The following is a 21,715-nucleotide window of genomic DNA, read 5'->3' on the forward strand; positions in this document are numbered from 1 at the left end:
CTGTCATTTGCTGCTCCCATCCTGCGCCCCCGTTCTGTCATGTGCTGCTCCCATCCTGCGCCCCCGTTCTGTCATGTGCTGCTCCCATCCTGCGCCTCCATTCTGTCATTTGCTGCTCCCATCCTGTCATGTGCTGCTCCCATCCTGCGCCCCCGTTCTGTCATGTGCTGATCCCATCCTGCGCCCCGTTCTGTCATGTGCTGCTCCCATCCTGCGCCCCCGTTCTGTCATGTGCTGCTCCCATCCTGCGCCTCCATTCTGTCATTTGCTGCTCCCATCCTGTCATGTGCTGCTCCCATCCTGCGCCCCCTTTCTGTCATGTGCTGCTCCCATCCTGTGCCCCCGTTCTGTCATGTGCTGCTGCCATCCTGCACCCCCGTTCTGTCATGTGCTGCTCCCATCCTGCGCCTCCATTCTGTCATTTGCTGCTCCCATCCTGTCATGTGCTGCTCCCATCCTGCGCCCCCTTTCTGTCATGTGCTGCTCCCATCCTGCGCCCCCGTTCTGTCATGTGCTGCTGCCATCCTGCACCCCCGTTCTGTCATGTGCTGCTCCCATCCTGCGCCCCTGTTCTGTCATTTGCTGCTCCCATCCTGTCATGTGCTGCTCCCATCCTGCGCCCCCGTTCTGTCATGTGCTGATCCCATCCTGCGCCCCGTTCTGTCATGTGCTGCTCCCATCCTGCGCCCCCGTTCTGTCATGTGCTGCTCCCATCCTGCGCCTCCATTCTGTCATTTGCTGCTCCCATCCTGTCATGTGCTGCTCCCATCCTGCGCCCCCTTTCTGTCATGTGCTGCTCCCATCCTGCGCCCCCATTCTGTCATGTGCTGCTGCCATCCTGCACCCCCGTTCTGTCATGTGCTGCTCCCATCCTGCGCCCCTGTTCTGTCATGTGCTGCTCCCATCCTGCGCCTCCATTCTGTCATTTGCTGCTCCCATCCTGTCATGTGCTGCTCCCATCCTGCGCCCCCGTTCTGTCATGTGCTGCTCCCATCCTGCGCCCCCGTTCTGTCATGTGCTGCTCCCATCCTGCGCCTCCATTCTGTCATTTGCTGCTCCCATCCTGTCATGTGCTGCTCCCATCCTGCGCCCCCTTTCTGTCATGTGCTGCTCCCATCCTGCGCCCCCGTTCTGTCATGTGCTGCTCCCATCCTGCGCCCCCGTTGTCATTTGCTGCTCCCATCCTGTCATGTGCTGCTCCCATCCTGCGCCCCTGTTCTGTCATGTGCTGCTCCCATCCTGCGGCTCCCATCCATATGCGCCATACGCTGCTCCATAAGATGCTCCATAGTATATGCCCCGTATCAGGTGGCGTAAGTAACAAATAGCTGTGGCATGAAGTGCCACAGCCTCATACCACAGCAATTTGTTACTTGCGCCACCTGATTCCTTTCCGCCGCCATTTTCTTGGTCCTCCTGCTGGCGGAATCGGCGCCTGCGCAGTCCGCGCTTTCCGGCGCCATTTTCTTGAAGACACACTGCCGGCGCCATTTTCTTGAAGACACACCTGCAGGCGCCGATTCTGGCAGCAGGACCAAGAAAATGGCGGCGGAAAGGAATCAGGTGGCGTAAATAACAAATTGCTGTGGCATGAAGTGCCACAGCTTCATGCCACAGCAATTTGTTACTTACGCCATTCCTTTCCGCCCATTTTCTTCGTCCTCCTGCTGCCGGAATCGGCGCCTGCGCAGTCTGCGCTTTCCGGCGCTATTTTCTTGAAGACACACCTGCAGTGGAGCCGGAGTGTGTCTTCAAGAAAATGGCGCCGGAAAGCGCGGACTGCGCAGGCGCCGATTCCGGCAGCAGGACCAAGAAAATGGCGGCGGAAAGGAATCAGGTGGCGTAAATAACAAATTGCTGTGGCATGAAGTGTCACAGCTTCATGCCACAGCAATTTGTTACTTACGCCATTCCTTTCCGCCCATTTTCTTCGTCCTCCTGCTGCCGGAATCGGCGCCTGCGCAGTCTGCGCTTTCCGGCGCCATTTTCTTGAAGACACACCTGCAGTGGAGCCGGAGTGCGTCTTCAAAAAAATGGCGCCGGAAAGCGCGGACTGCGCAGGCGCCGATTCCTGCTGCCGGAATCGGCGTCTGCGCAGTCCGCGCTTTCCAGCGCCATTTTCTTGAAGACACACCTGCAGTGGAGCCGGAGTGTGTCTTCAAGAAAATGGCGCCACCTGATTCCTTTCCGCTGCCATTTTCTTGGTCCTGCAGCATTAAGCGCGTCATCGCGCCCTCTGAACTGTCACAGCAGAGGAGCCGGGAGACGGAGCCGCACGCATCGCTGGAACGGGGAAAGGTGAATATACTTACCCTCCTGGCGGTCCCTGACTCTCCGGTGGAGATCGCGGTATGCGTTCAGTGCTTACGCATACCGCGATCTCCTGGGAGCGTCACTCTGTGGGGGCCAGACTGCGCCTGCGCAGTCTATAAAGGCTTCGGACAGAGTGACGCTCCCAGCGTTATATTATAGATATTTATGTATACATCTCTGTGAGCTTTTGCCAGGTGTCTACCCTTTTTTTCTGTGTTTGTTGTTTCTCACCTGCTGCCTATTTAGGCTCTTTTATGACCATTTATGGTTTTTCTTTGATACTAATAAAGTGGTTTTTCATATTATCAATGTGTGGTGCCTTTTTTTATAGGTATATATTTGATGTGCGGCTAACCACCGCAGGGTATATTATTGGTTTTGAAGTCTTGTTAATTGGTCAAACTTCGACTTATAGGCTAGCCACCACTTCTAGCTGGTAGTCATGAGATAGTTTTCCTTCATTCAGAGAAAGTGGACGAACAAATCCTTCAAGGAAATGTCTGTAGTGTAGACAGCCTTAAAACCATGGAATCATTCCATAATTACAATGTTTCTTAGGATCTTTTCAATCGTGGTTATGCTCATGTAGTAACCGATATGGATCTGTCCACGCCATCATTGGACTGATGCTATATTGTGCTCGTATGTCCAGTATTTTATTGGAATGGTCAACTTGAACCCACACTTGTGCAAAACCCCTTTAAAAACAATCGGACCTTTTCAAAAAGACTCGTACAAGAAAAATTCCTTCTTTTTAACTAATTTTCAATGGTGTTAAAAGGTCCACTACAAAAAAACTCTCACTCTTCAAAATCACTCTAAAAAAATTAGCACATCATTAAGAATTTCAAAAACAGTTTTGATTACATTTGTACGATTGTAAGCTTGCGAGCAGGGACCTCACTCCTAATGTCACTGTTTAAATTGTCAGAAACTTGTATTGAATTTATTGTCTGTACATGTCCCCGCTTAATTGTAAAGCGCTGCGGAATATATAAATAAAAAATTATTATTATTACGAAAGACTTGCGGTTACCTGAAGAGGACCTTCTGTTTCGGCTAGGGCTCTTTCGAGTCGCCTCTTTACCTCGGAGAGCGCATTTGTTTCTCCAATCATCTGATCAATTTCATGATTGATCTCAGATTTCCAGAAAGCAATGTCATTGACTCGTTCCCCCAAGTCTTTGCTAGTGTCAGTCTGGACTTTTCTTGTCTTCTGGTCTCTTTCTTGGATAAGTCGGCTGGTGTCGACACGTAACCTCTCGGCACTACGCCTGGAAGACTCTGATTCTCTGTAATTGTTTAGATTGGACTTGTGCCAGTCATCAGGGGTGTATCTAGTAAAAAGTGCTGTTCTGTTGGCAGGGAAAGAAAGAATCTGAGCTGGGTTGAGACCCGGGGCACTCTTGGACAAGGGAGCTAGCATTGGTGTGTTAGATGCCACCTTGTAGTATGTGCTTGGTCTCCATGGCAAAGTAAGGCTATGGCTTAAAGTGTAGTGCGGAAACCTGTTCTTGTAGCTTGATGCCATAGTAGATATGGCTGGGAGAAAATTGGTTGGGGTGGGTTTGGGACGGGCATATGTAGACGTAAGCGTAGTGCCTAAAAGTTCCATGGTGGCAGGAGGACAATCGATACCTTTGTCTGCAAAAGAAAAAAAAAAATTACAAGAGAACAACCGAGATTTCACTGCAAATATTGACACGAGGAATGTGGAGTTTGTTTTGACAATGTTGGATTGGACTAAGGTCCAATCCTTTACCTGAGGCCACAGTAGACTGGAGATCCTGTGTAGTAAGTGATAGCTGCAATTACCGGCTCATTAATTGTCTACAATCCTATGATAATAACGATCAGATTTCAGCTCTAATTCCCAGCGGATTCATCTGTCACCCGCGGGGATCAATGTTATACCAGCCATGAGCTTGGCTACATCATGACTTGTCTCATGTGAATATTTCAGTCTCGGCTTTTACAACTTGGGTGAATTGTAGAATAACAGACGATATCACGCTACATAACGATTTACATGGTGCAGGCTCTCATTATCCGGAGTGATCCGGCGGGCCACTTGGCTGGCTATGTATGATAGGTAGGACTTATAACTTGATAAATCCAGGACGGCTACAGCAATAACAGGACAGTAACACGCACCACACTATAGTACCTGCCGAAGTATATCACATACAGGACTGTTCTATACACAGTATGTAGAAAAATAGATTGGATGCAGCACTCCAATGACAATAAGTGAAAAAAGTGCTTTATATATTCATACATATATATATAGAGAGAGAGAGAGAGAGAGAGAGTACAGAGCAAAACTAACACATGTGGAATTATATAATTAACAAAAAGTATGAAACTACTGAAAATATGTCTTATATTCTAGGTTCTTCAAAGTAGCCACCTTTTGCTTTGATGACTGCTTTGCACACTCTTGGAATTCTCTTGATGAGCTTCAAGAGGTAGTCACGGAAAATGGTTTTCACTTCACAGGTGTGCCCTGTCAGGCTTAATAAGTGGGATTTCTTGCCTTATAAATGGGGTTGGGACAATCAGTTGTGTTGAGCAGAAGTCTGGTGGATACACAGCTGAGACCAGGTCAATGCCACACAGAGTTCTAGCAGCAGACACATGTCTACAACAACTGTTAAGAAGAGACTTAGAATGGACATTAGACCAGTGGAAATCTGTGCTTTGGTCTGATGAGTCCAAATTTGAGATCTTTGGTTCCAACCACCGTGTCTTTGTGCGACGCAGAAAAGGTGAACGGATGGGCTCTATATGCCTGGTTCCCACCGTGAAGCATGGAGGAGGAGGTGTGATGCTGTGGGGGTGCTTTGCTGGTGACACTGTTGAGGATTTATTCAAAATTGAAGGCATACTGAACCAGCATGGCTACCACAGCATCTTGCAGCGGCATGCTATTCCATCCAGTTTGCATTTAGTTGGACCATCATTTATTTTTCAACAGGACAATGACCCCAAACACACCTCCAGACTGTGTAAGGGCTATTTGACCAAGAAGGAGAGTGATGGGGTGCTACACCAGATGACCTGGCCTCCACAGTCACCAAACCTGAACCCAATCGAGATGGTTTGGGGTGAACTGGACCGCAGAGTGAAGGCAAAAGGGCCAACAAGTGCTAAGCATCTCAGGGAACTCCTTCAAGATTGTTGGAAGACCATTCCCGGTGACTACATCTTGAAGCTCATCAAGAGAATACCAAGAGTGTGCAAAGCAGTCATCAAAGCAAAAGGTGGATACTTTGAAGAACCTAGAATATAAGACATATTTTCAGTTGTTTCACACTTTTTTGTTAAGTATGTAATTCCACATGTTAATTCATAGTTTTGATGCCTTCAGTGTGAATTTACAATTTTCATAGTCATGAAAATGGAGAAAAATCTTTAAATGAAAAGGTGTGTCCAAACTTTTGGTCTGTACTGTATATATACATAACATGTACAGGACTATATATAATGCACCCACAAGTACTAAGAGAACTAAGTAATGTAATAGATAAACCATTATTTCTTATTTTTAGGGACTCTATAGCGACAGGGTCTGTTCCGCAGGATTGGCGCATAGCAAATGTGGTGCCAATATTCAAAAAGGGCTCTAAAAGTGAACCTGGAAATTATAGGCCAGTAAGTCTAACCTCTATTGTTGGTAAAATATTTGAAGGGTTTCTGAGGGATGTTATTCTGGATTATCTCAATGAGAATAACTGTTTAACTTCATATCAGCATGGGTTTATGAGAAATCGCTCCTGTCAAACCAATCTAATCAGTTTTTATGAAGAGGTAAGCTATAGGCTGGACCACGGTGAGTCATTGGACGTGGTATATCTCGATTTTTCCAAAGCGTTTGATACCGTGCCGCACAAGAGGTTGGTACACAAAATGAGAATGCTTGGTCTGGGGGAAAATGTGTGTAAATGGGTTAGTAACTGGCTAAGTGATAGAAAGCAGAGGGTGGTTATAAATGGTATAGTCTCTAACTGGGTCGCTGTGACCAGTGGGGTACCGCAGGGGTCAGTATTGGGACCTGTTCTCTTCAACATATTCATTAATGATCTGGTAGAAGGTTTACACAGTAAAATATCGATATTTGCAGATGATACAAAACTATGTAAAGCAGTTAATACAAGTGAAGATAGTATTCTGCTACAGATGGATCTGGATAAGTTGGAAACTTGGGCTGAAAGGTGGCAGATGAGGTTTAACAATGATAAATGTAAGGTTATACACATGGGAAGAAGGAATCAATGTCACCATTACACACTGAATGGGAAACCACTGGGTAAATCTGACAGGGAGAAGGACTTGGGGATCCTAGTTAATGATAAACTTACCTGGAGCAGCCAGTGCCAGGCAGCAGCTGCCAAGGCAAACAGGATCATGGGGTGCATTAAAAGAGGTCTGGATACACATGATGAGAGCATTATACTGCCTCTGTACAAATCCCTAGTTAGACCGCACATGGAGTACTGTGTCCAGTTTTGGGCACCGGTGCTCAGGAAGGATATAATGGAACTAGAGAGAGTACAAAGGAGGGCAACAAAATTAATAAAGGGGATGGGAGAACTACAATACCCAGATAGATTAGCGAAATTAGGATTATTTAGTCTAGAAAAAAGACGACTGAGGGGCGATCTAATAACCATGTATAAGTATATAAGGGGACAATACAAATATCTCGCTGAGGATCTGTTTATACCAAGGAAGGTGACGGGCACAAGGGGGCATTCTTTGCGTCTGGAGGAGAGAAGGTTTTTCCACCAACATAGAAGAGGATTCTTTACTGTTAGGGCAGTGAGAATCTGGAATTGCTTGCCTGAGGAGGTGGTGATGGCGAACTCAGTCGAGGGGTTCAAGAGAGGCCTGGATGTCTTCCTGGAGCAGAACAATATTGTATCATACAATTAGGTTCTGTAGAAGGACGTAGATCTGGGGATTTATTATGATGGAATATAGGCTGAACTGGATGGACAAATGTCTTTTTTCGGCCTTACTAACTATGTTACTATGTTACTATGTTATTTAACATGTACAGTACTATATATAAAGTACAGGCCTATATGTAATGTACGGGACTACATCTAACATGTACAGGAGTATATATAACACTTAAATGACTATATATACAGTACAATGTACATGAATATATACAACACGCACAGGACTATATATCATGTACGGAACTATATATAATACAGTATAGATGACTATATATAACACATACAGGGCTCTATATTTTATATATACGGTTTTTAACAAGGAAAAATGAAAAGTACTACATCTGGGCAATAAAAATGAAAAAAGCATATACAGAATGGGAGGAATAGGGCTAAGCAATAGCACATGTGAATAAGACTTGGGTATACTAATAGATCATAAACTGAACATGAGTCAACAGTGCGATGCAGCAGCAAAAGGCAAATGCAATTCTGGGACGTATTAACAGAAGCATACAGTCTAGATCATGTGAAGTCATTATCGCCCACTACTCCTCTTTGGTCAGACCTCACCTGGAATACTGTGTCCAGTTTTGTGCATCACATTTTAAAAAAAGACATCAACAGGAGAAAGTTCAGAGAAGAGCGACCAGAATGGTGACCAGTCTGCAAACCATGTCCTGTGAGGAACGTTTACAGAATTTGGGAATGTTTAGCTTGCAAAAAAGAAGACTGAGAGGAGACTTAATAGCTGTCTACCAATATCTCAAGGGCTGTCACATTGTAGATGGATCAGAGTTATTCTCATTTGCATAAGGAAAAACTAGAAGCAATGGGATGAAACTGAATGGGAGAACACACAGATTGGATATTAGAAATAACTACTTGACAGTGAGGGTGATCAATGAGAGGAACAGGCTGCCGAGAGAGGTGGTGAGTTCTCCTTCAATGGGAGTCTTCAAACTGAGGCTGAACAGACATCTGTCTGGGATGATTTAGTGAATCCTGCTTTGAGCAGGGGGGTTGGAAACGATGACCCAGGAGGTCCCTTCCAACTCTACCATTCTATGATTCTATGATATAATGTTCAGGACTATATATAACATATCCAGTACTATATATAATGCACAGAACTCTATATTATTTACAGAACTATATATAACTCATACAGGACTATATATAATGTGCAGAGCTATAGAGTGGGGAAAACAAGTATTTGATACACTGCCGATTTTGCAAGTTTTCCCACCTACAAAGAGGAGAGGCAATTTTTATCGTAGGTACACTTCATCTTTGAGAGACAAAAAATAAAAACCAGAAAATCACATTGTATGATTTTACATAATTAATTTGCATTTTATTCCATGAAATAAATATTTGATACAATGGAAAAACAGAACTTAATATTTGGTACAGAAATCTTTGTTTGCAATTACAGAGGTCAGATGTTTCCTGTAATTCTTGACCAAGTTTGCACACACTGCAGCAGGGATTTTGTCCCACTCCTCCATACAGATCTTCTCCAGACCTTTCAGGTTCCGGGTTGTCGCTGGCGATATTGAGTTTCAGCTTCCTCCAAAGATTTTCTATTGGGTTCAGGTCTGGAGACTGGCTAGGCCATTCTAGGACCTTAACCCTTTCACGGCATGCGCCGTACTATTACGGCGCATGCCGTGTCACCCCCTTTGATGTGTGCTCCGGCGGTGAGCCCACATCAAAGTCGCGACATGTCAGCTGTTTTGTACAGCTGACATGTGCGCGCAATAGCGGCGGGTGAAATCGCTATTCACCCGCCGCTATTAACCTGTTAAATGCCGCTGTCAAACGCAGACAGCGGCATTTAACCGGCGCTTCCGGCCGGGCAGCCGGAAATGATGTCATCGCCGACCCCCGTCACATGATCGGGGGTCAGCGATGCATCAGGAAGGTAACCATAGAGGTCCTTGAGACCTCTATTGTTACTGATGCCGGCCTGCTGTGAGCGACCCCCTGTGGTCGGCGCTCACAGCACACCTGCATTTCAGCTACATAGCAGCGATCATCAGATCGCTGCTATGTAGCAGAGCCAATCAGGCTATGCCAGCTTCTAGCCTCCCATGGAGGCTATTGAAGCATGGCACAAGTAAAAAATGTTTTTAAAAATATGAAAAAAATATAAAAAAGATAAAAGTTTAAATCACCCCCCTTTCGCCCCATCCTAAATAAAACAATTTAAAAAAAAAAAAAACTACACGTATTTGGTATCGCCGCGTTCAGAATCCCCCGATCTATCAATAAAAAAAAAAGCATTAATCTGATCGCTAAACAGCGTAGCGAGAAAAAAATCCGAAACGCCAGAATTACTTTTTTTGGTCGCAGTGACATTGCATTAAAATGCAATAACGGGCGATCAAAAGAACGTATCTGCACCGAAATGGTATCATTAAAAACGTCAGCTCGGCATGCAAAAAATAAGCCCACACCCGACCCCAGATCACAAAAAATGGAGACACTTCTGGTATCGGAAAATGGCACTTTTTTTTTTTTCTAAGCAAAGTTTTGAATTTTTTTTCACCACTTGGATAAAAAATAACCTAGTCATGTTAGGTGTCTATGAACTCGTAATGACCTAGAGAATCACAATGGCAGGTCAGTTTTAGCATTTAATGAACCTAGCAAAAAAGCCAAACGAAAAACAAGTGTGGGTTTGCACTTTTTTTGCAATTTCACCGCACTTGGAATTTTTTTCCCGTTTTCTAGTAAAAGACATGGTAAAACCAATGGTGTTGTTCAAAAGTACAACTCGTCTCGCAAAAAATAAGCCCTCACATGACCACATTGACGGAAAAATAAAAAAGTTATGGCTCTGGGAAGGAGGGAAGTGAAAAATGAAAACGTAAAAATGAAAAAGGGCCGCGACTTGAAGGGGTTAAAATACTTCTTACAGTACAGAGCCACCCCTTAGTTGCTCTGGCTGTGTGTTTCGGGTCATTGTCATGCTGGAAGACCCAGCCACAACCCATCTTCAATGTTCTTATTGAGGGAAGAAGGTTGTTGGCCAAAATCTCACGATACATGACCCCATTTATCCTACCTTCAATACCATGAAGCCATCCTGTCCCCTTTGCAGAAAAGCACCTCAAAGTATGATGGTTCCCCCACCATGCTTCATGGTTGGGACGGTGTTCTTGGGGTTGTACTCATCCTTCTTCTTCCTCCAAAAACAGAGAGTGGATTTGTTACAAAAAAGTTATATTTTGGTCTCATCTGACTACATGACCATCTCCCATGCCTCCTCTGGATCATCTAGATGGTCATTGATGAACTTCAAACGGGCCTGGACATGTGCTGGTGTGAGCAGGGGGATCTTGCGTGCCTTGCAGGATTTTAATCCATGACGGCATAGTGTGTTACAAATGTTAATGTTTGATCCTAGCTCTCTTCAGGTCATTGACCAGGTCCTCCCATGTAGTTCTGAGCTGATTCCTGACCTTTCTCAGAGTCATCCTTACCCCACAAGGCAAGATCTTGCATGTAGCCCCAGACCGAGATAGATGGACAGTCATTTTGTGTTTCTTCTATTTTTTAATAGTTGTGCAAACAGTTGTTGCCATCTCACCAAGCTGCTTGCCTTTTGTCATGTAGTCAATCCCAGCCTTGTGCAGGTCTACAATTTTGTTCCTGGTGTTCTTACACAGCTCTTCGGTCTTGGCCATGGTGGACAGGTTGGAGTGTGAATGATTGAGAATGTGGACGGGTGTCTTTTATATAAGTAACGAGTTAAAACAGGTGCAATAAATATGGGTAATGTGTGCAGAGTAGGAATGCTTCTTAAAGGGACACTGTCACCTGAATTTGGAGGGAACAATCTCAAGATTGCCTTGTGCAGGCGAGTACTATGGAGGACAGAGAATGAACTTCAATCCAATATTGCAGCCAGCATGCAGCCAGCGGGTAAGGAAAGGGTGAATCAAAAACCCCAAAACCCCGCCTCCATGGCTGAAGATTGTTCCCTCCAAATTCAGGTGACAGTGTCCCTTTAAAGAAAATCTAACAGGTCTGTAAGAGCCAGAATTCTTACTGGTTTGTCGGTGATCAAATACTTATTCCACACAATAAAATGCAAATTAATTATGTAAAAATCATACAATGTGATTTTATTTTTATTTTGAAATTCTGTGTCTCACATTTGAAGTGTATCTACGATAAAAGTTACAGACCTCTCCATTCTTTGTTGGTGGGAAAATTAGCCTTGTATCAAATACTTATTTCCCTACTGTATATAACACGTACAGTACTATATGTAATGTACAGGACTATATATAACACAGGACTTTATACAATGCACAGAACTATAAATTATGTACAGGTCTATGTGTAACACGTAAAGTACTATATATAATGTACAGGACTATATATAACACGTACGGGACTATATATAACGTAGATGACTACATATAACACATACGGGACTATATATAACACGTACATGACTACATATAACACATACAGGACTATATATAACACGTACATGACTACATATAACACATACAGGACTATATATAACACGTACATGACTACATATAACACATACAGGACTATATATAACACGTACATGACTACATATAACACATACAGGACTATATATAACACGTACATGACTACATATAACACATACGGGACTATATATAACACGTACATGACTACATATAACACATACAGGACTATATATAACACGTACATGACTACATATAACACATACGGGACTATATATAATGTAGATGAATACATATAACACATACAGGACTATATATAACACATACATGACTACATATAACACATACAGGACTATATATAACACGTACATGACTACATATAACACATACGGGACTATATATAACACGTACATGACTACATATAACACATACAGGACTATATATAACACGTACATGACTACATATAACACATACAGGACTATATATAACACGTACATGACTACATATAACACATACGGGACTATATATAACGTAGATGACTACATATAACACATACAGGACTATATATAACACGTACATGACTACATATAACACATACGGGACTATATATAATGTAGATGAATACATATAACACATACAGGACTATATATAACACATACATGACTACATATAACGCATACAGGACTATATATAACACGTACATGACTACATATAACACATACGGGACTATATATAATGTAGATGAATACATATAACACATACAGGACTATATATAACACATACATGACTACATATAACGCATACAGGACTATATATAACACGTACATGACTACATATGGTGGTGTGTGAACATGATCATACAGACTTGTTCACTGTGCAAGTAGCCCATGTGTTCCTGTTTCCAGGAATATATATATTGTACGGGACTATATAATGTACAGAACTATATATAACATGTACAGGACTATTTATAACGTACAACACTCTATATATATCACAATTATATATCAATTTTATTTAATTTAATTATAGCAACGTAGTATTTTCTCCCCTTTCGTTTATGTGCAGTCATTCAGGTTTTTGCCCCCACAGTATAACAGATTTATTCCATATAATATTTCCTGTGTGAGCCCGAGGAGATGACTGCCATTAAAGGGCCTTAGGCTATGTGCACACGTTGTGGATTAGGCTTAGGAATTTCTGGTGCGGATTCTGCCTCTCCTGGCAGAAAACGCACCTGCGGATTTGTCGCGTTTTTTGTGCGGTTCCGCAGCGTTTTTTGTGCGTTTTTGCTGCGGTTTTCTTGCAGATTTGCTGCGTTTTTTACCCCTGCGGTTTTCTATAATGGAATGGGTAAAAAAACGCTGCAGATTCACAAAAAAGAAGTGACATGCTACTTCTTTTAAACCGCAGCGTTTCCGCGGCGGATTTTCCGCAAAGTGTGCACAGCATTTTTTTTCTCATTGATTTACATTGTAGTGTAAATCAATTGCGGATCTGCAGCATTTCTGCACTGCAAAAAACGCTGCGGATCCGCAGAGAATCCGCAACGTGTGCACATACCCTAAATTATTACGTGTATTTTCAGCAGCTGCCCCCTATTCATTGGATTGTTTGTTCAAGCACAGTTTTCAATAGACATTGGAATTATAGCAGTTACTGACAGCAAGGTGCTGTGTATTAGGTGGAGCTATTGCTATAATAAATGTGTTATCTATTCTCATTGGACGTTAGATGGTGACACATTTTTCACAGCAACACACTGCACTTTAATTGGAGCTATCAATATAACTAGTATTTATGTGCCCTCCTCTAGGATAGCAATAGGAAGCACATAGGCATCACCGCTCTCCTGAGCCAACCCAGGCTAAACAGAAACATACAGTGTCTTCAATATTATTATTATTATTATTATTTATTATTATAGCGCCATTTATTCCATGGCGCTTTACATGTGAGGAGGGGTATACATAATAAAAACAAGTACAATAATCTTAAACAATACAAGTCATAACTGGTACAGGAGGAGAGAGGACCCTGCCCGCGAAGGCTCACAATCTACAAGGGAACCACAGATCCCAGCCAGGAGCCACACCGGATAAATCAATCATCAAATGTATAAGTCAAGATTATATCATGTACAGGTCTATATATAACACATACAGGAGTATATATATAACATGTACAGGACTCTATATAACAAATACAGGATTATACATAATGTACAGAACTTTATATAATGGACATTACTATATATATAATGGACAGAATTATATATAATGTACAGGACTATATATAATGGACAGAATTATATATAATGTACAGGACTATGTATATAATGCACAGGCCTCTATATAACATGTACAGGACTATATATACCAAATACAGGACTATATATAACATATACAAGACTATATATAATGCACAGGACTATATAAAATGTACAAGACTATGTACAACATTTACAAGACTATACTGTACATGACTATATATAATGTACAGGACTATATGTAACATGTACAGGACTATATGTAACATGTAGAAGACTATAATGTACAGGACTATATATAATGTACAGGACTATATATAACATGCACAGGTCTATATATAATGCAAAAGACTATATATAACATGTACAAAACTATATATACCAAGTACAGAACTATATATAACATGTGCAAGACTATAATGTACAGGACTATATGTAACATGTACAGGAGTATATATAACATGTACAGGACTCTATATAATGTACAGGACTATATAATGTACAGGGTTATATATATATATATAATGCACAGGACTATGTTCAATGTACAGGGCTATATATAACATGTACAGGGCTATATACAATGTACAGGACTATATATAATGTACAGGACTCTATATAATGTACAGTGCTATATATAACACATACATGACTATATATAACATGTACAGGACTATATATAACATGTACAGGGCTATATATAATGTACAGGACTATATATAATACATACAGGACTATATATAACATGTACAGGACTATATATAATACATACAGGACTATATATAACATGTACAGGACTATATATAACACATAAATGATTATATATAATGTACAGGAATCTATATAATGTACAGGGCTATATATAACATGTACAGGACTATATATATATTGTACAGGACTCTATATAATGTACAGGACTATATATAATGTACAGGAATATATATATATAATACACACATGACTATATATAACATGTACAGGACTATATATAACACGTACATGATTATATATAATGTACAGGACTCTATATAATGTACAGGGCTATATTTAACATGTACAGGACTATATATATTGTACAGGACTATATATAATGTACAGGAGTATATGTAACACGTTCAGGAGTATATATAACATGTACAGGACTCTATATAATGTACAGGACTCTATATATAATGTACAGGACTCTATATATAATATACAGGACTATATATATATATATATATATATACATATATATTGTACAGGACTATATATAATGTACAGGAGTATATGTAACACGTTCAGGAGTATATATAACATGTACAGGACTCTATATAATGTACAGGACTATATATAATGTACGGGGCTATATATAATGTATGGGGCTATATATAATGTACAGGGCTATATATAATGTACAGGGCTATATATAATGTACAGGACTCTATATAATGTACAGGGCTATATATAATGTACAGGACTCTATATAATGTACAGGGCTATATATAACATGTACAGGACTATGTATACTGTACAGGACTATATATAATGTAGATGAATACATATAACACATACAGGACTATATATAACACATACATGACTACATATAACACATACAGGACTATATATAACACGTACATGACTACATATAACACATACGGGACTATATATAACACGTACATGACTACATATAACACATACAGGACTATATATAACACGTACATGACTACATATAACACATACGGGACTATATATAATGTAGATGAATACATATAACACATACAGGACTATATATAACACATACATGACTACATATAACACATACAGGACTATATATAACACGTACATGACTACATATAACACATACGGGACTATATATAACACGTACATGACTACATATAACACATACAGGACTATATATAACACGTACATGACTACATATAACACATACAGGACTATATATAATGTAGATGAATACATATAACACATACAGGACTATATATAACACGTACATGACTACATATAACACATACGGGACTATATATAACACGTACATGACTACATATAACACATACGGGACTATATATAACACGTACATGACTACATATAACACATACGGGACTATATATAATGTACAGGAGTATATGTAACACGTTCAGGAGTATATATAACATGTACAGGACTCTATATAATGTACAGGACTCTATATATAATGTACAGGACTCTATATATAATATACAGGACTATATATATATATATATATATATATACATATATATTGTACAGGACTATATATAATGTACAGGAGTATATGTAACACGTTCAGGAGTATATATAACATGTACAGGACTCTATATAATGTACAGGACTATATATAATGTACGGGGCTATATATAATGTATGGGGCTATATATAATGTACAGGGCTATATATAATGTACAGGGCTATATATAATGTACAGGACTCTATATAATGTACAGGGCTATATATAATGTACAGGACTCTATATAATGTACAGGGCTATATATAACATGTACAGGACTATGTATACTGTACAGGACTATATATAATGTACAGGAGTATATATAACATGTTCAGGAGTATATATAACATGTACAGGACTCTATATAATGTACAGGACTATATATAATGTACGGGGCTATATATAATGTACAGGGCTATATATAATGTACAGGGCTATATATAATGTACAGGACTCTATATAATGTACAGGGCTATATATAATGTACAGGACTCTATATAATGTACAGGACTCTATATAATGTACAGGGCTATATATAATGTACAGGACTCTATATAATGTACAGGGCTATATATAATGTACAGGGCTATATATAATGTACAGGGCTATATATAATGTACAGGACTCTATATAATGTACAGGGCTATATATAATGTACAGGACTCTATATAATGTACAGGGCTATATATAATGTACAGGGCTATATATAATGTACAGGGCTATATATAATGTACAGGACTCTATATAGTGTACAGGGCTATATATAATGTACAGGACTCTATATAATGTATAGGGCTATATATAACATGTACAGGACTATATATAACACGTACATGATTATATATAATGTACAGGACTCTATATAACATGTACAGGGCTATATATAATGTACAGGGCTATATATAATGTACAGGGCTATATATAATGTACAGGACTCTATATAATGTATAGGGCTATATATAACATGTACAGGACTCTATATAATGTACAGGGCTATATATAATGTACAGGGCTATATATAATGTACAGGACTCTATATAGTGTACAGGGCTATATATAATGTACATGACTCTATATAATGTATAGGGCTATATATAACATGTACAGGACTATATATAACACGTACATGATTATATATAATGTACAGGACTCTATATAACATGTACAGGGCTATATATAATGTACAGGGCTATATATAATGTACAGGACTCTATATAATGTATAGGGCTATATATAACATGTACAGGACTATATATAACACGTACATGATTATATATAATGTACAGGACTCTATATAACATGTACAGGGCTATATATAATGTACAGGGCTATATATAATGTACAGGACTCTATATAATGTACAGGACTCTATATAATGTATAGGGCTATATATAACATGTACAGGACTATATATAACACGTACATGATTATATATAATGTACAGGACTCTATATAACATGTACAGGGCTATATATAATGTACAGGGCTATATATAATGTACAGGACTCTATATAATGTACAGGACTCTATATAATGTATAGGGCTATATATAACATGTACAGGACTATATATAACACGTACATGATTATATATAATGTACAGGACTCTATATAACATGTACAGGGCTATATATAATGTACAGGGCTATATATAATGTACAGGGCTATATATAATGTACAGGACTCTATATAATGTACAGGACTCTAAATAATGTACAGGGCTATATATAATGTACAGGGCTATATATAATGTACAGGGCTATATATAATGTACAGGGCTATATATAATGTACAGGACTCTAAATAATGTACAGGGCTATATATAATGTACAGGGCTATATATAATGTACAGGGCTATGTATATGCTGTGATGCCGCACTTTACCCTATGATTATGCGTCATTTCTATCATTCTCCTCTTATATTGTAGCTGTAGTTGCAGTGGTACTATAGCCCCCAGCATGCCCTGACTTCTGCACGGTGACAGCAGACTATACCGGGTGTCAGTTGAGAGGGGAGCGGGCACTCACCTGCAGGTACAGAGTCACCACCGCTGACTCCACAGCTGAGCATCACCGCCCGCCCGCCTCATACTGACACACTGCATGACGGACGTCCCACGCGACCAATCAGCAGGCGAGAACGGCATCCGTGGGCGGGATCAGTGCTACAGGCAACCAATGACAGAAATAAAGCGGGGCTGGGGAGCGGTTGCCATGGACGCACAGTGCCTAGTTACCAACCAGAGTTAGTGATCCTGGTGAGGACAGGGCTGGAGGGGCCACAGCCCGGGGCCACTATATGCACCGCACCCTGTCATTATACAGAGGGAGACTAGATGGATGAAGGACACTATATGCGCATGCGTTCAGACAGTGCGCTTGCTTTGAGAAGTGAACACTGTCCAGCAGGGGAAGGCCCCCAATGTACACATGAGGGGGCATAACTGTGCACCCTCCCCTTGGTCACCCCAGCGGCCATTTGCTTACAAATGAAAAGTTATTTTTTATACAGGCTGCGTCCCCTACAGTGCTATATAGCTCATTTAAATTGCATTTTGGGGTGATAGACTCTCTTTAACCCTCCGTCACATACAATATTCGGACTAACGAGTTCACATACAATGTGCCTGTCAGGCGCCTGCTGGAAAAATACCTATAATATCTAATGTTTGCAATTTCAGTGCTCTAAAAGTGATCAGTGACCTTCATAGGGATGTAATAAAAGAGACTACACATAATCAGTTGCAAAAAAAAACATTTACTTAACATAAAACTAATAACTATGAAATACAAACTTTTCAAAACTCCCGCCAAATAGTCCCCAGTTCGACTCTCTAAAAAAAATGTACAAAGAAAATTTTTGAACACAAACTTAATTTTAAGGTACCTTAAGTACTATTAAAAACATATTCAATCAGAAGTAGATGCTGAGGTTTCCCCAGAAAAGTCACACTTGCAGAGCAAATAGCAAGAATTACACACCATTTTTGCATGTGTCAGGCAAATTGCTTTATGACATTTGAGACATTCATAATTTGAAAGCCTTCTGGTTCCGCTTTCCGTTTGGCAGGTGGTGCATCTCCTTCTTTTGTGAGGTGGTGCAGATGGTGACTTTTCACCATCATCTTCTGGGCGGAACCTTTTGAGCTGAACTTGAAGGCGAGAGGGGATACCGATTGTTTTCACGCTTCTCCTGCGTAGCTCTCCAAGTACTAGTTCATGGGCCAATTTTTTCAGATACAATCGTCTACGGAGTGGTTCAAGCTTGTTTTCAAGATAAATTACTTGTGAATTTATACCACCCAAATTCAACATAGCAAAAAATATGACCATTGGCCAGCGTTTGATGTTTCTGCTGACATTGAAAGTGGAGCACATCTGATCTGCTGTATCCACACCCCCTTTGGTGGCATTGTAAAATGTAATTATCTCCGGTTTTTTTTCTGCCCCAGTCCCAGGATCGATGGCAGCATCATCATGAAGTGTTGATAGAAGAAGTACGATTTTTTTGGCATGTGGTACATAGGAAACTAAAGCCTTTCCATTATGGAATGCAAACATACTGCTGTACTGTTGTCTCTCTTTCACACTTACAAACTGTGGCGGCAATTCCCTTTTGTTTTTTCTTACAGTTCCCACATATGACAGCTTCTGAATTTTCAGATAATCAATCAGATCACAACTTGTAAACCAATTGTCAGCTGTAATATTGCGACCCGATCCAAATAAGGGTTCAGCCAGTCTTTTTACAACATCAATGGGTTTGTTGCTCACACAGTAAGGACCTTCTGGTTGTTTTCCTGCATAAACTTCCAGGTTGTAAGTGTAGGTCTTACTGGCATCAACAAGGGCATACATTTTTATTCCATATTTGTTTGGCTTTGATGGAATATATTGACGAAAGGCACATCTACCACGAAAACCAGGGAGCATTTCGTCAATAGTGAGATTCTCTCCAGGGTAATAACTTTGTTTACAGTTTACAACAAATCTTTGAAATATATCACGAATTGGAGCAAGTCGGTCATGTGTTTTGCGTTCGGTTCGGGTAGTTCTGTCGTCAAACTGAAGGCAACGAATTAGAATCTTGAATCTGTTTATGGACATAACAAGGCTAAATTTTTCAACTCCATCCCCATCTTTACCCCAAAGTTCCTCCAAACTTTGTCTATTTGCCCTATAAGCTCCTGCAAGGTACAGTAATCCAAAAAAAGCACGCAGTTCTATTTCATCTGTGGGCTTGATGGTTCTGTTGCAGATGTACTTGTCCTTTATAATGTCTATATATTGGTTGGTATATGTGACAATAGAGTCCAGAATGTCATCTGTAAATATACTGTTCCAGCATTCAACTGCAGTTTTTGCATTACGTGCAGTTCCTATTACTGCAGGAAGGTGAGTAATAATGTTTAAAGGTTCCCTACATTTTTTCTGGAATGGCTTCTTGTTCCATTTAGTATTTTTATCTTTTCCAATATAATATGATCCAACTTCTTCATCCTCACCACTGTCACCATCTTGCTCTGTTTCAGAATCCAGGACACATTCTTCCACCTCATCATGAGAATCAATCTCACTTTCCTCTCCTAAATCCTCATTCAGTGTGAGGTCTCTATCATCTAACAGCATGTTTGTTACTTCCTCAACATCAAGTTGTTTGGATAAATTGTACATTTTCCTCTCCATTTCAGCAGATAATCTGAAGCAAGAGAAGGAATATGTTAGGGAACTACTGTATATGCCTGAGCAGCACACTTTCTTTTATAAAATCTCCCTTATTTCTATGAAATATCCTCACATTTTGTGCTATACATTCATAAAACAAGCTAAATAAACTATTGTGATGAATAAAAACATAAAATACCAACCTTACTGAATGTGACGTATTCACATACAATGAGCCTGAGAGATCTGTGCAGCTATATCCTCTCCCCTGAAGCTCTGAAATCCAACTGTGATATCAGGTTTCACAGACCTTCAAGAGACAGGAGACTACCTGGAGGGAGGGGGTTTCCTCACAATCTGGTGAGGAAGGAGAAATGAAAGTAAAAGAGAAGCGCCTGTCAGATCAGTTGTATGTGACGGAGGGTTAAGTGCTCCAGGCGTGACAGAGCACTTCCGCAGCCTCTGGAGGTTGTTTCCCTGCCTATCCCCAGCCTCTCTAGCTTGATTGACAGCTCACTGTGTGACATTGGGTTTAAGGCAAGGGGGCTTGATCTCACTGACAGATTACCGCCATGAAGGGGACCTCAGGTGTGGAGGGGGCTCCGGGGCTTCGCTCCCACCACAAGTGGCAGATTTCTGCCATATTACATCTCCATTGTTAACTATTTAAATTCCTCTGCGAATCTACTGTATATATATGAAAGCCTCAATTGGACACCTTTTCCCTCACTATTGATTCCAAACAGAATATCTGTGTACAGAATTATGCAACTGAATGAAAAACGTA

At 40.5% G+C, this 21,715-nt stretch overlaps 1 protein-coding gene across 2 annotated transcripts in view; it reads right to left on the reverse strand.

Annotated features, from left to right (window-relative positions):
- TEKT3 (tektin 3) overlaps window positions 1-18,335 on the reverse strand; it is a 38,053-nt gene extending 19,718 nt beyond the window's left edge. Inside the window, exons 1-2 of one of the 2 annotated variants that reach the window (XM_069750618.1) lie at window positions 18,292-18,335; window positions 3,350-3,957 (exon numbers count right to left, since the gene is read on the reverse strand). In XM_069750618.1, the coding sequence (XP_069606719.1) occupies window positions 3,350-3,957; window positions 18,292-18,334 (651 nt within the window). In that variant the 5' untranslated portion in view covers window position 18,335. Of the gene's footprint in view, window positions 1-3,349; window positions 3,958-18,146; window positions 18,254-18,291 lie in introns of those variants that run through there. The other variant, XM_069750619.1, reaches the window with a different exon arrangement.
- Between the last annotated feature and the right edge of the window lie 3,380 nt (window positions 18,336-21,715).

This window comes from Ranitomeya imitator, chromosome 2 (assembly GCF_032444005.1).
Source record: "Ranitomeya imitator isolate aRanImi1 chromosome 2, aRanImi1.pri, whole genome shotgun sequence".
Classification (NCBI taxonomy): domain Eukaryota; kingdom Metazoa; phylum Chordata; class Amphibia; order Anura; family Dendrobatidae; genus Ranitomeya; species Ranitomeya imitator.